General features: G+C 41.3%; 1 protein-coding gene across 1 annotated transcript in view; it reads left to right on the top strand.

The window, feature by feature from the left end:
• Window positions 1–3,451: 3,451 nt before the first annotated feature.
• negr1 (neuronal growth regulator 1) overlaps window positions 3,452–16,259 on the top strand; it is a 123,955-nt gene continuing 111,147 nt past the window's right edge. Inside the window, exon 1 of the mRNA XM_076088073.1 lies at window positions 3,452–3,754. Within this exon, the coding sequence (XP_075944188.1) occupies window positions 3,585–3,754 (170 nt within the window). The 5' untranslated portion in view covers window positions 3,452–3,584. The remainder of the gene's footprint in view (window positions 3,755–16,259) is intronic.

Genomic DNA, 16,259 nt, shown 5'->3' on the forward strand with positions numbered 1-16,259 from the left:
GAAAAGCAAAGAAAGGAGCAGCTGAAAAATAAATCACTTCTGGAGGGCTACATATATCAAACTCCATAGTTCATTCAAAATGAGTTTTGTTCACAATATCAATGTTGTGCTTTTGGACTTTGACAGTAAGATACAGTTTGAGAAATGTAATGCATTACTTCCTAGTCAGACAAGTGCAGTAGTTGATCTATTCTATGCCATAATGGATTTCCGTATGTGAAGAACTCGAGGCAAAAGCAAAGGCACAAAGGTTTTTGGATTTTGTATTAAAGTCAGCTCAGCCTCTTTTCAAAGCTGAATGTCAGAGCTGAGATGGTGTCAATTCAATGTTGATATCAATCGTTATATGTTTGGTTGAAGTCTATAGAAAAGCACAAGTTATCCATCTAGAAATGCTAACTGCTTGTCAAGAAAAAAAACCACACTAGCCAGCAATTAAAAATAAAAAAATTAAACTAATTGAATTTCAAAACTGGAGATGGAAGGGCTGTTCAACATCAAGCTGTTACTCGTTCCACTGAGTAAAATACTGTGTGTATTTTTTAATCTAAAATATGAGAACGGCTTTTTTCCTCATGGATCTTTCTTACATCCCGTAAAACCAGGCTGCAGGACTGCATTTAATAGAACTGCTCAGCATTCAAATGTTGGTGTTTGTTGTGATCGATTGGCACATTTCCCTGCAGGATATCATCCATTATCATAATAGCCAACCAAATCACTATTGCAGAAAAATGACCATGCACTTACCAACTTTAGGAAACAATAGCTTTCATCATGCTGCATTACTCAGGTTAATAAATTAGCCCCATAAACCGAGGTTGGTATTGTGTGTAAAGCCGAACATACCTAAACAAAATAGTGTGACAACATGCAATAAGACAGGAAAACAAGCAATAAAGGATGTATGGTAATTCATTTAGGTTCAAGCAGCATCATGCACTCAGAACAGTCAAAACAGGGCAGCACATGCTTCGGTGGTTTTTGCCACATCGTTAGCATACAATTCAGACAATAACTGCAGTTTTAATGCTGCAGACTATCTTCATAATCACAGTCAGACACAGAAACGGGGCCATTCTCCTTGTGTTTATGCTTCACTTTTAAAGATGCCGATAACACTGTGAAGTAGTATATACTCGGGAAACATGTCATCCTGAGAAAAATGGGCAATTATTTTCTGTGTCACTATATTCACTCCCTATTAAAGCAAATTGCATGCATTGATTTCACTCTGGCTTTGACAAGACGGCTGATTATAAAAACTGTGAGGAAATGTCTACGGTATCCATTACTCAAAACAGCTCAGACATTGTGATAGTCCAGTGCCTGATCTCTTTCATCTTGTTCATAATTCCTGAGGTTATTATGAGTTGAATATTAGAGGCTGCCAGTCTTCTCTCCCCTCTGCACAGTGCACTAACACAAAATGGAGTCATTGTAATTATAGCTTTCATGCATGGGAAGGTTCATTTTCTGAGGTAACTTGAAAGGCTCAGCAAAAAAAAAAAAAAAAAGAGAAAGATGCAAAATATCTTACTGTCTCAGCCCAAACTAGCTGTCACAAAACCAGAGGTAAAGTGTTGGTATCGATGGGATTATCACAGCTATTAACAGTAGAGGGAGCTTCAGTTATGCAAATTGGAATTTTGTGCATGACAAGATGAACTTTTTACTCCCCCACTGTTAATGCTGCTTGTCATGGAGCATTGGTTGTTGACTCATTTCCAACACAGCGAAACGTCCCTTGTAACCTCTGGAAACTAGCTCCTTGGCTCTCTGTCACAACCACGCCTGTAAATAGAAATGTGTCCCAACTCCTACTCCCTCATACCACTGCGATAAACAAGTTATCTCCTCAGATAAATAATAACCAAAGACAGAAGGGCAAAACTCACGGCACCCAGAATGAATTTGAGGAGAATCAAGATTCCTTTTCATGGTGTTAAACTAAAGGCGAGGCAATATTCCAAAGCTAGTTTCAGTGTAAAAACTGAAGCAAACCGTTCAAAAGTTCACAGCCACTCACCCCATTTCCTTTCAACGGAGCAGCTCCAGACAGTGCATCTTGATAACATCACAAACTGCAATCGTGGGTCTGTGGTCTGTGAGATAAGAATTTGAGATAAGATATCATGAAACTATATTGATCCTCTTGCAGAAATGTATTTAAAAAAGAAAAACGAACAAGAATTCAGTGAGAGAGTGTGTTGTGTAGAGTGCAGAGGGAAATATTTAATATAGGATGTACAGACTCAAAGCTGGAAAATGAAATCAACAATAACACAACAAATAAAAAAGCTGAAACAACACCACGCAATTGTTGCGCAGGACAGGATGTTCCGTGATTACTGGTTATAGTACCAATTTAGAATATCCCCACACTTCACTTTATACACTATTTTAGTAAAATCTTAAACTGAGTCAATTTGAAGCACATGCTCTGACTGACAGAAGCTTGATTTTCCTTTCTTCTGTTGTGAAAAATACACAGGGAAGTGTTGTTAATTCATTCATAACAATAACCCAGTCTGCAAGAACCCAGAGGAGCCAACATGTCACCTCATGAGAAATGTATGTCATTTCCATGGCTACGGCTCTACAGTCTGTTAAGTATTATGTAGGCTAAGTCAAAAGGCTTAGAGCAGCAAAATGCAGACGGCTACAGCTGTAAAACTAACTTTGTATGTCCCATATGTCTCTCTTTGGGATGACTGTGTGTGTGTGTGTGTGTGTGTGTGTGTGCGTGAACTGATTGTTGTCGTTTTCTAGCATAATGAAATATCACTGTAATATTCCCCAAATCTCCCAAAAGGGACTTTCTTCATGACTTATAATGTTATAATGTCTGAATTGTATTTTGTGGATTTTTATTTTTTTACATTTCATATAAAATCACACATTATACTCTTAGGATAAATTATTATTTGATCCTTTGAATATCAGTTTTCTGTTACATTGTTACAGTTTTCTGTTACATTGTTACAGTTTTCTGTTACATTGTTACAGTTTTCTGTTATATTGTTACAGTTTTCTGTTATATTGTTACAGTACATTTTCAAGAGTTCTCCTTTGGGATACAGCTGCGTCAGCATCAGAAAGCTCCATTTCCACCCAAATGCTCTCGTGATTGTTCATTTCCTTATGGGGTATAGATAGGGGGGTGGTTCTCCAGTCGATATCTTTAATTGCACGTGGGTCGTATCGATACCTTTTACTGCTCCCATCACGAGCCACTGGGAACGGGTTGCCCGGGAAACGGCCGCATGGCAACAGGATCAGAGCCTGGGGGTTGTCTGCTTCTAGGTCTGCTCCCATTTTGCATCGCACTTCCTCACTAGATGGTGTGCGAGCCACTGGAGAGTACACTTCCCCCTGCACAGTGGGCTCTGCATCCAGCAAAAACAAACCGGGGAACCTATACAGGCGGACCGTTTCTTCACGGGGCTCCGAGGAGGAAATAAAGTGTGGAAATAATATAAAAGCGTCGTTCGCGTCAAGGTTTTCTAACTCTTCGCCTTTTTTTTTTTTGTTGCAACACGCAGACTTGGGGAAAAAGCGGCACCAAATATCACAGCTCTGCGATGGACATAATGATTGCGGTGCAGGATGCTTGTGTCTCTGGTCAGTGGCTTACTGCGATCATTCTCAGCCTGTGCTGCGTGCTGCCGTCATGTTTGCCCGCCGGACAAACTGTGGACTATTCCTCGGTTGAAAGCGTGGTCAGCAGACAAGGCGACACGGCTCTACTGAGGTAACAAAATGCGCGAACACAACTTCCACTTTCTCCCGCTCGCACTCACTCTCTGTCGGGAGTTCTGCAAAAAAAAAAGCTCCCGACCTCACACACTCCTCATCACCAGTTCATCGTTTTACAAGGTCTGTTAAGTACTTTTAAACTGGGCTATCGCACAACGCGTGCTATAAACACACACAATAGCTATTAACACACACAATAGGCCATTTTCCCTCCATCCCGTCCCTGTTTTTCGCCTGACAGGGGGGGGCGGCCAGAGCTACGCAGGACGCCGCTGTTTGCGACACGTGTAATGAATGGTTACTGCAAAGTTTTCATACACACTTTCCCCTTCGCGTGCACACGTTTAACTGAGATAATGTGCTTTAATATGTGGTGTGTCTTCATTTTATAGCTGCTCGCAGGTGGGACGACATGATGTATGTTTTAGGTTTACCTCTTGTGTCCCACAGTTTCAAATGCTATACGAGTGCTGAAAGAGGAGCTCGAAGATACACGACAGAGCGTGAAAATGTCTGTTTTTACAGTGCTGTCCTGTCACTTTGGCTGAATGTATTATGTGATGTCGCAGTTTCAAAAAACGAGTGCATTTGTGGTCGCCCGCTGTTTGTCACAATCGAGTTATGGCTGTGAGACGATCTCTCTCCCTCCATCCTCCCCCATCCTCCCTCCATCACGTACACTACGATGCCAGCTGCAAAGGTGGCTGCTCATTGAGGACTAAATCAACTGGGCATGGGCGTGGTTTGGACCAGTGCACTGAGGAGTTTGTTTTTGTAACATATTCTATTTCATATATATATACATGTGTGTGTATATATATATATATATATATATATACGTATACAGGCAAAAACATTGTCTATCAAAAATTAGTTTACAGTTTGAATACTAATAGTACTTTTTATGCATAACTTCCAATACACCACTCTTGCAGTTTTCTTTCCGGGCTATAAAATGCAAAAATCTCGTCTTTGTCGTCTATTTCATTTCTTCAGAAAATTCAAAAACTCTCCGGCAAAACACAGAGAAATGATTCAAATCTTTGGAGGGCTGTGATAATAATCGTGTTCTACCAATATCAAATATCCGTTGCGATGGCTCTGAGGCCTGACCCATTTCGCTATGAATTCTGTGGTGTTGACTCTGAGAGGTGCTCGGCGTGGACCTGAATACAGAGCGGCTAAACTGTCTAAAGTTCCACTCAGCCTGGCTTCTAGTCATTGTTGTCCCACACTTGATTGCTGAAGAGCTGGATTATTTCTGTAGCATAAGGTCATCATAAGTGGCTGTATGGAGATGAGTGCCTCACAATGAGTGTGGTTTAAATGTGTAGGTGTTCATCACAGAAATCCCTTGGCAGCAGCTAAAGGTGTACTCATTCATTTCCCCCCCTGGTCCCTCCATGTCCTAAAGGGACGTCCCTGAGAAGAGACTTACACCTCTGAGTGTCTCTTTGGAGAGGGCGTCTAATTCCCTTGTGCCAATCTGGGTTTGGCTGTGATCAGTGGCTGAAGCTTTGCCTGAATCCTGATGGTTTATTGGACCAGAGATTATCCCCGTGCTATGACTCAGCTCAATAAACAAGTTTCCTCCCACCCCTGAATAAGGCAACATTCTCCATAAGTGGGTCATCGCCTCAGTGAATCGGGGGAAATATTTTCAAGATGCTGTCATTGCCATGTTCTTACAGTTAATGAATGGGTTAATCGGCACTCACTGTAGTCAGTCATTGGCTTTTTTTTCCACTTCACGTGAATGCCGCCACTGTGAAGTTATCACTTTGCTGTGCTCTGCACCTGTTGACCTAAGAGAGATTGTCAATCTCTGCTCGCCTCTGTGGATCGCATCTAGTTGCAAAACACACCAGAGTGATGATAAAGGCCTGCTCTGTCTTGGTTTAGTCATTTCCTCAAACCACAAGGAATCATGTCTCTGTCTTTTGTCTTTCTTTATTTCTTTTTTTCCGACTGGTCCTAAGAGTCAGGCATCACCACATGAACCATTTCTTTTAGGAACCCAGCACAGAAAACAGTGCCTGTTTGTTGAGTTCCTTCATTGTCAAGACCCCGGACTATTAGAGGGCAATTTCTGCTGTGCCCCTAAGCTGATTGCTGGCTAAAAAATGGGAGCATTCTCAAATACCGACAAACCCAGAAGCATGCAATTAGTCACTGCCTCTGGATTATGCTCCCGAGAGGTGCATCCGCTGTCGTGTGTTCATTTCCCGCACCTCTTTAATTCTGAGCACTGCATTACTGCTGCCTGTGACTCATGTCGGACAGTGGGTCCACATCAATTAAATGATTCGAGCTTCTTGAGGATGAAGAATGGTCCGCATGTGTATCATCACCCTTTTAATCTTTTTTTGATTACTTAAAAGCTCAGCCGTTTTCAGCCTCTAACAAAGGCCCTTGTATGCCGAAACGAGTGGCCCTGCAGCTTCCACAGTGTCTCACACAAGTGCGTTCAAGTCATGCACGCATGCTGCATTTCTTACATACTGGAAATCTATGCGCTTCCACAAGGGAGCGCATTGTTTTTGGAGGAGCTACTCATCCCTTTCTACCACACCATACAGCAGCTCTTCCCGGTAAATGAATGCTGTGCATTTGAGGAGGCCAGTCAGATGAAAAGACAGTTCCCCATGCTGTGAGGAAACACACGGTATCAGTGGCCGCCGCTTCCATGTGGATACGCAGCTGTAATCAACAGCAAAGAGTGAGTGTCTGTACATGTAGTCCAGGCAGATGGAAATCTTAAGCATACGCTGCTACAATATTGCGATTTGCAGTATGATTTTGAAAGTATGGCTGTCTTTTTATCGTGGTGCTTTCTATCTTCCCAATTAAATACGTGTGAGAGGATGAGAGCTAGACAAAAAGTACACTGATCACGCTTTAAAAGCTACATTTTACATCAAAATAGAAACCAGGGGAATAAATTGGAGTGAGGCTGTACACATCAAGAACAAGACAACTATCCCAGCTTATTTTTTTTTGTCATTTAGTTTGACAGTTGGCCCTCAGCCACAAAGAAAGGCCTGCACCAAGGGCCCTTGTCCCTGTAATGGTGCAACAAACTGACCTGTCACTAGTTTGAAAGTCTGGCATTCGTGTGAATCTAAAATCATCGCCTCATGTCAACAGACCAGTTGATGAGAATCTTTTGTGGCTGTACATGATTGTACTGGAGCTTTTTCCAACCTTATCCAGGACACAAAAAAACCGGTGCCATATCATTTTCCTCAACTGTGTCATTATTATGGCTCTGAAAGGTCTTGACATTTACTACAAGCACTTTGCCAGAGACAACATCTAGTTTAAAATGGCTTGGTGCCCCCATCCCAACGCGGATGCTGGTAAGACGGAAGAGGGAAATATTAAGTGACAGTTCAAACTCCACAGCACATCCTTTAAAGAAGGAATCGTTGACTATCTCCTCAACACAGACCATAACCATGGCTGAGAAGCACCCTCTCCACTTTCTGCATTTCATCATTTTTTTTAAATTAGCCAGTTCTATTAAAAAGTATACGGCTTCTTCCTCTCCAACAGCTTGGTTGGAGATACAGCAGATATTGTGTGCACATCCGTTAGCTGTCAAATATCTGCAGTTTCATGCAGTCATTTGGGAGAAAACCTGGTTTACCTCTTCTGACACATCTGTGGGCACACCTGAGTCTGTCACTGTTAATTACGCCCCAAAGATCCCCCTCGCCCGCTTGCTTGCCCCACATGTTTAACGCGATCAGTGTTGTGCTGTCAGCACAGTGTTGCCGTCTTTCACAGTCCTCGTGCTCATTGCGGTGCCCGCATCTCGAGGATCAAGTGTTTGGCAAGTAATCTGACCTCTTTTCTGTCGAGCGAACACTTTCATATTGATGCAAATACAATGGGCGCTGGGGGGGCTGTTGTTGTGGAGGGAGTCGCAGACGGATCCCTCCTGGCACAGATACAGCTAATGGCGGGAAACTCATAATGTCTTATGTGAAAAAACATCTGACCTTTCCTTTTAAACAGTAGAGTCTAAATCCTGTTGCCCAAGGGAAGGCATCCGTCCGCCATAGATGTGTTTTAGTACAGATGGAAATCAGCTAATAAGGTGACATGCTAGAGCAGTGGCTGAGGAAATGTCCATATAGCAGCTGCCTCCTTTGAAACCTCCAGTTAACCTCTTCCACAGAGTCTGTCATGGCTTCTTTTAAACTGTCTCATTCAGCTTGTTGCCAAAAAGCAGCAAGTTCTCTCAACTGAGACGAGAAATGATCTCAAACGTGTGCACCTTTTTTAGTCTTTTGTGTCAAGTGATATACAGGATATTCAATCTATAAAGTAATATGGTACTTATGAGATAAATGAGATAAATCAAATGTGTTTGTATAGATTCACAGATGAGCCTAGGTAACCATTCATATGCATACGTTAAGGTGCGCTGCATTCATCCCGTTAAAAAAAAAAATGAAGATATACAGACAATCCAATCCAATGTGGGAAGATCAAACCCAAATCAAACATTCTCGGATGTTTTTCGGTTACATGGCAGGATTAGCTATCTAGTTTGGCATACATACACATTGAAAGCACATTATAAAGCATTTCCAAATGGATGCCAGTCATCATTTGTTAGGCAAGTCAATCCATTGTACTTTCTAAAAATAAAGTATTTCTATTTCTAATACATTTCAATTAGCACGGAAGTGATTGAGTGCCCCGGTGAATTAACGCCTAAATGGAAATGCTTTCCCAAGGTAAATCCTTTCGAGGGAAATAGATGCTATGCTGGGTTTTGAAGCATCTTTCTAATATTCTTGTAATCACTACACTTATAGGGGGATAGGGAAAATGATGTGGGGTGGAAAATGGAGCTCTCGCCCGTACCCAGCTGTGAGCAGCCACGTAATTGCAATAATTCTACAGAAAAATCTCGGGGAGTGTTTTTGTGTTGTGAGAAAGCTATAAGCCTCAACATTGGACTTGACAGAGAGTGACTGGACGGGCAATAACAGGTTATCTCTTGGGCAATTTAACAGTTTAGTTACTTGAAACAGGATTCTTGGAAAGGAACATGTCTGTGTTAGGAGACGCATAACATCAATGAAAGAGTGGAAACAGTTTACGATTTAAATCGAGCACTGGGCTGTAATTTGCCCGCTTATTATTTACGAGTGTGGTCATTACATGAGTGTGGATACTTTCAGTCATGTGTAGTGAGTTTGTTTCTCTGCACGTTCTTGAGGGACGTATACTGTCTTTGTGTTTAGAAGATTAAGCTTCTCTCTCTGACAGCTATTCCAGTGTAGCATTCATTTTTACCAGCCCTTTTGTTGGAGCGTGTGTACAGCCTTTTCTGCTCCAAATCATACGGTATGCCAACACTTCCAGTCTTTCATCACGGAGAGCTGAATCCTCAGAGCCCCTTCAATTAAAATCCTTAATCAATCAGTTAGCATCTCCTTGTGTTTCGTGATAATTAGTTGTGCTACTCTGACAACATTGCATAATCTCATCCGGAGCCTCCTCAGTTGAGCGTAGTTATATACCAGTATGCCGCTCGTGTCAGCGGGTTATAAACAAAACTCGCTGACATCACAGTTTGAAGCCTGTGTGACGGCGAAGCTTTGAAACAAAGAGTGCGGGGCGTATGGCTCGTACACTTTACTTGGTATGCTGAGCGTGAGAAACACCTCCACCTTTAGTGAGCCTCTGCAGGAGGCGTACTCGTATATATCCTTGAATTTAGCTCTGTTCAGCGCAAAGTCATAAAGCGAACCTTTCATGCAATTTGGATTGACCCAAATCTATATTTGACCGAGACGCGTTTCTGAAAGTTTGAAGTCGATTTCCAGCCAGCGTTAGTTGCGGAAGAAGAGAGACTGAATCATCGTCGTGGGAGATATTCCCTAAGGATCGAGTGGTTGATGTCATTATCTTTAATGTAAGATCTTTATGTGTGAGCATGTTTGGAGGCTGGAGGGACTTCAGGTAAACATTAGTTTGATCCCAGAGGTATAATAAATCAGAAGTGTTGACACTTGGTTGTTGTAGCGATGCCCTTCAGTGAGTTAGAACAATCCAGAGGGATTCCAGCTCTGGTGGAGGCTATTTTCTTGTCCTTTATTAATGAAATTCAACATTAGCCTTGTACCTTGGGTTTACACTGGAAACATTTCTCTCTGAGACGAGAACCTCGACCTCACAGTAAAGCTGGCTCGCATGCTGTCGTGCGACCTCACATCACTTTCAAAGTAATGGTTAGAAATATAAATAAAGGTATCATAATTATATATAACTGCTTTTAGAAGCAAACTAATGACAGGATATTATACGTTGAATTATAATAAAGACTAGCATTAATTTCTATTATTTTCCTGGTTGCCAGGCTTCCTCCAACTCAAAAAATATCAGTCTCTTATGAGTCACACATATTTCACGACCAAGAAATCTATGTAATTACGTTTTCACAGTCAATCAAGAAAATTCTCCACATTAAGAAAGAAGTATTGACTGTAATCTCCTTTTTAAGCCCTTCGGTAAGCTCACTCATATGTTCACGATGGCTGTCCCTCACACTGCAGCCGCTAAAGGAGATAGGTATTGTCATAATTCATTTGGCTCTATGTTGGCATGGCTAAAGAATTTTAATTGGAGTTGCTCTGAGCAGGTTTTTGAGTTTTGTTTTATTTCTCTCTCTCTCTCTCTCTCTCTCTGTCATCTGCATAATTAGTGTGTGGATTTCCGACTGCTGTAAATGTTTGTTAGAGCCGAGTAATTGGATAGTCTGCATTGGTAATTATTAGTAAATGGAGAAAGAAGTAGTGGAGCAAATCAATATCGCTGAGAAGTACCTATTGTTTCCAGTGGGGTCAGGAGTTAAGGTAACAGAAGTGTCATGCCGCACAGAGATGAATAAAAGCCTCATTTGTGAGAATATTGCATTCATATTGTGCAGACATTATGAACAGCAAGTCTATTATTCTGTATGGTGTTGCAGTACTGTTGAAATAATGAAGCACATTTTACTGACAAGCTTTTCTTTACCAGCTTTTTTCACCTGGTGAGTCTGTGTGTGTGTGTGTGTGTGTGTGTGTGTGTGTGTGTGTGTCAGTTTAGAATACTTAACCAGTTGTTTCTATGTCTGTCTGGTTTGATGATGATGCTCTCTAGTTTAATTTTGTGGTAGATTAAAGCCAGCAATGACAAATGCCCCTGTTGGATACTTACTGCCTAATTGTAGAGTCACGCCAGTGTATTAACTCTTTGCACAGATGGCACAATGGTGTGTTACTGTAGAGTAAACCAGTTAAACAGAACAGAAATATGGTGTTGCTCAAATGTACTTACTTTACACAGTCCCCTCAGTACGTAACTTATGGGAACACAGAACACAATCGTCGGCCACACAGGTTAGCTCCGTGTTATTGAATAGAACTCGACCGCCCATTGTTTTATCGCGTGTTTACCAATGTGTTCTCAGATTCTGGTTCAACAAAGTCCTCCGACAGTGTTCAGTTCTTTTACGAGGGAAACACAACTGACTGAAGCTCCTGGTAAAAAAAGATAGAGGATTTAATCCAAACAGAGAGGAAACATTTTGACATGAATAGAGGGTGTCGGGCTTTGTCCCAACCACATCATGGCCGGGAGATTGACTCAATCTGGGCTAATGTTGAATTCATCAACTGATCTGTGAGACTGCCACTCATTAGGGTTCTAATTTTAGACTCGGGCAGGCTTTTTGCTCTTCATAATAGGACTCCACACTTCACTGTCTCTGACTCTCTCTCACTGTCACCTTATCTTTACCCACCTCTCTCTTTCTCTCTGATCATTAATTGCATATAAGGGTAAGTCGTGATCAGTTACTACCCAGCATTGGATGAGCTGTCTGGTGTTCTCTGTAAACACTCCAGGGGTCGTTCTATCTAACGTATTTGGTCTGTTCCCATTCAGCATGTTAGCTTAGCCGTGTTCCTTTCTGTGTGATAGTCAACTCATTGTGCTTAAGGGATCCCAGTTGATCAGGGATTGGAAAATAAGAAGCATAAACTACAGCCAAGGCCCGTATCAGTCAATGATGATCAACTATCCCATTTGAGACAGAGGCTGGAGGCTTTTAGAAACCCTAATCCCAAATCACCATCATAATAGAGATGCACAGATACAACCACCATCTTTGCTACTTGCCACAACCCATTTATGAGTCCACAGCCTCTTCATGAAGTATATCCCGTTACTCTGGTTACTCCGGTCTATTTAGTATTAGTATGTAGTATTGACTGCAAAACTTGATCTATGCTCAGAGTCCGTGATGTGGGCGTGGCGTGAAATGCACGGTAAAAGGTATTTTTACTACTAGAATTGTTGCCCGATTGATGATTGAGTAGTGGGTGCTTGGTCAAAAGAAATAAACAATGGTCAAAAAAAAGAATGCAACTAAGATATACTGCATTCTGTACAATGGATTTTCCATTTCTATATTTGAGGGCTTTTTCCTGAACAATATATTTAGCTATCACCTTCAATTTGTGTGTTTCAGCTGAAGCTGGTGGTAATACAGTGTTTATTTAATCCAATACGAGTATTTTCCTACATCATCATTTATCGTCTGATTATTTATGTTTGATTAACATTATGTAAGACACATTGTTTTGTTAGCTAAACTGTCTAGAGCTGAAACAATTAGTCAATGAATACATAAGTGGATCAACAGAAATGTAATGAATTTACTAAATTAATTAATCTGCAATTATTTTATGATCGATTAATCCTGTCAATGAAACATTCACTTGCATGCTTGTATGGTGATGATCGCTGCTTTTCTCAGTTATATCACTGTAAACATATCATCTATCATCTTTGTCAGAAAAACTGGAAAAAAATGATTGTGCATTTTTCACATATGTTTTGACATTTTGTACATTTAACGATTACTCAAAAACAGAATCTTCAGATCAATCCATAATGAAAAGGATTGTTACTTGCAGCCCTAGAGCTTAACTCAATGTGCATGGACACCCAACCAGCAATCCAAGACTGTAGCCCAGTTCCTTAGCAGCCGATTAAACTACATCGCTCTTCTAACGGTGTCTCAAACCCACAGAGTATGAGCTTGGCAGCAGTAAAAGCTATGCCGATAATTCAGAAGCTTTTGGACCACGAAAAAGGATTGTATTTCTCTCCGGAGATATTTTAACTCTCCTCTTTAACTCCATCAAACTTACATGGAAGCTTTACAGAACAACATGGAATTAACCTCTGCTAGGTTCTCTGTAGTGATGTCAGGCTCTGTTTCTCCTCCTTGTTATACCCAGTTAGCATTATGAAAAAGGGGGATTACAGCTCCGAGCTAATTAGCATCCAGCCCTAGGAGCGGCAAATGAAATGTATTTGTAGATAATACAGTGTAATGTAGCTACCACACCTCTGTCATGTGAAAATGTGCAAGCAAATTGTGGCATTTAACACACGCTGTTTCATCTTCCTGTATCTTGAGAGACACAGTCTTGTACCACAATAGAACTTCCCTCAGGCACGCAATCAGTTTCCAGCTCCTATACAGCACATTCTGCAATCTCTTGAACAGACAGTTGTCTTCCGTGGAAGTGTGTGGGCCATGTCTTTCTTCTGCAAACCTCAATCCAGGCACCGTCTTTGATTCCAACACAATGCCCCTGCTGCCTTCCTCTCTGCACTGTGTGAGTGTCACTTTCATTTCGGAAAATTCACCCTCGTTTTTTCTGCCATTGCAGTCGCTAATAGGTAGTCTTTCTCAAAGCCTAGAGGATAATCCTGTCATCTTTGTTTTCGTGGCCACCTCGGGGCCATTCAACAAGCTCAAAAGAAAACATCTGCAGCGCAGTGTTTGTGAGCTTCGTTCCATATATGTTCCATATCTGCCGTCATAGGCAGGAATGCATGTGGAAAACAGCTGTTGTGCTGAATGACTTTAGTGGCATGCACTCGCTCACTTTAGGGAATCTCTGAGCCAGATGCTTTATTTTGTTGTGTTAATGCTGATGCCAGTGTACCACAACACAGACGTGCAGGGGTGGGACGTGGTTCTTGAAACTAGCTTTCACTATCAATTTATGCTTGTTTTCCAGTTTTTTGGTCGGATGTGTTGACATGTGAAACAACAACCTGATAACCAGCTATATTCTCCCTGACAGGCCGATGTGGCCATTCAAAGATGATTACATTTACGGTCTCTGTGGATGCCACAGATTTGCTCTGATCTTCGCCCGACAGTATTGGCTGGTTATTTCTTTCTTGGGAACGAAATGATTCACATTGAGGTATAGCGTCAATGTTGGATTTGATTGTTGGAGGAGAGCATCTTGTGCATGTAATGAGGTAATATTTCCAGGCAGTGTAGGACAGATCATCGTAAGAAAGAATCTTTAGAATCAGATGTGTTTACGTGAAAGCAAAGCAGAGATTTCCTCGCTTTTCTCAAGACAAGAAATGTGTCGTTGACTGAACGAAATGTGAAGGTCTGACACAAGGTGATATCAATGCTATGAGGTATTCTCATGACACACAAAGAGTGAGAGTGCATGCATCCTTATTACAATGTGGAGTAAGCAAGTAGAGGTGAGTCAGTTTTTTGCATGGACATAACAAATTACATGTATCAGGAAAACTGAATCTGTAACGCACACATGAAATTCAAGGGCGGAAGTAAAGTAGACAACGATAAAATACAACCTTCAGAGACACTGTACAAGAGTTGCAAACAAAACGTTTGGAAAAATAATGCATCCTAACATGTAGTAGTTAAATAAGTAAGGGCTATTAAACAGAAAACTGAAAAAAATCGATTCACGTATGTATCGAATTTTTTGTTTGCCGACTCCGCAGTCGATTCTGTGATGCCCAGTATCGATAAGCTCCGGAGTTAGCAGTTCTGCTATTGGTATTGGTATCGGAGGGGCGGAGTCGTGCTTTACTCTGAAACACACACCGACTCTGGCCTAGTACAGCGTGAGACACGCATCATGCCAGAGAGAAAGAAAAGATTGAAAGTGTGGCTACATTTTACTCGAATAGATGCTGAGAACTCTCGTATCAAATGCAATAAAACCCTCAAAAGAATGGGAGGAAACACCAGCAATCTATCAAAACATTTGGCCAACAAGCAGAACATGAATGTGCAGAAATGCAGAGTTTGCGACTGTTTGACAAGCAGCCGTCCATCCTCAGCTACAGGGACGATGACACAGGAGAGGGTGAACGAGTGTCATAGGGCTGTTATCCAGTTTATTGTTAAAGGCCGGCACACCTTCTCAACAGTGGACTCAAAAGGGATTTAGGTAACAACTAATAAGTCTGTCAGTGTATATTGAGTCGTTTGATACATAGTTCTTAATAAGGGGAGCAGCTGTGTTGTTATAAGTTAGTGTTCTAAATTATTTTGCAGCTGCTAGTCCCACTACCACTCCAGCCAACACACCTTAACAATAATTGTTTCTTTACTGTGGGGAGATGACCAAGGCTCCCAACTCCTAATATACTCCTCCCTGTAGGAATGTTCTTAAATTTACATTTGATGTTGTCGCTGAAATAGTGTAGTCAACAATAGTGAGTTATTAAAAAATGTCTGCCGTTGCCGTTCAAGAAAGACTATTTATTTTTTAATTAATTGTCTTTTTTCTCACAAAATAATCAAAAATAACCGATAAGAGTGTCAATAAGGAACCAAACCGATAAGCAGTATTGATAATAGCACTAGTATCCATAAAATCCTAACAATACCCATCCCTATACCTGGCACGTGTGAGATATGCTCGCACCAGACCGAATAGGAGCTTAGCCGCAGAAGTATATATCAGGAATCAGAATTACTGTGCAAGAGAAAGGAGGTACTACAAGACATAAAGCGTAGTGTTTCCTGAAACCCACCCAGATATGATTAGAGATTATGTGCCTCTGAGTACTAACTACAGTCCTCTGCAACAGTATTATGGTTAACTTCTTAAATAGTTAGGTGATTAAAAGACTTACTACTGCTAGTGTCACCATCTTGGTTTCGATTTAGTTTGTTCCCTGTTTTATTTTGAAATTCCATGCCTCCTGTGTGCTGTGGTAGTTTGGCTTCCTGTCTTTGTGATTTTTCTGTGACCTGTGTTGTATTAGTCTCGTCAGCCTTACTGTTTCCTTGTGTTTCTTCCACCAATCATAGTTCTGTCTTTTGGCTGCTGGTTGTTGGTTCGTCCGCTATGTTCCTGTTATTGTCCCTTGTGCACATGTCCGATTTACCTATTTCGTGTCGTTTGGCCTCTTGGTTTTTTAGTTACTACTTTTGTACTCCCCTGGCTAGTAAGCTTTGGACTGTTTTGGACATTTGTTTATTCCAATCACTGTGTATCATCCTTCTGCTCCCCGTGTCTGTCTGCATTTGGGTCCAACCAGTCATTGAGTGATTGAATTATTTATTCGGTCTTTACATAATAGGTAATTCTTTTAGAAGAAAGTCCAATTGAATTATCCAGAAACTCAGT

This window comes from Anarhichas minor, unplaced genomic scaffold, assembly GCF_050575085.1.
Source record: "Anarhichas minor isolate MPS153535 unplaced genomic scaffold, ASM5057508v1 ptg000010l, whole genome shotgun sequence".
Lineage (NCBI taxonomy): Eukaryota > Metazoa > Chordata > Actinopteri > Perciformes > Anarhichadidae > Anarhichas > Anarhichas minor.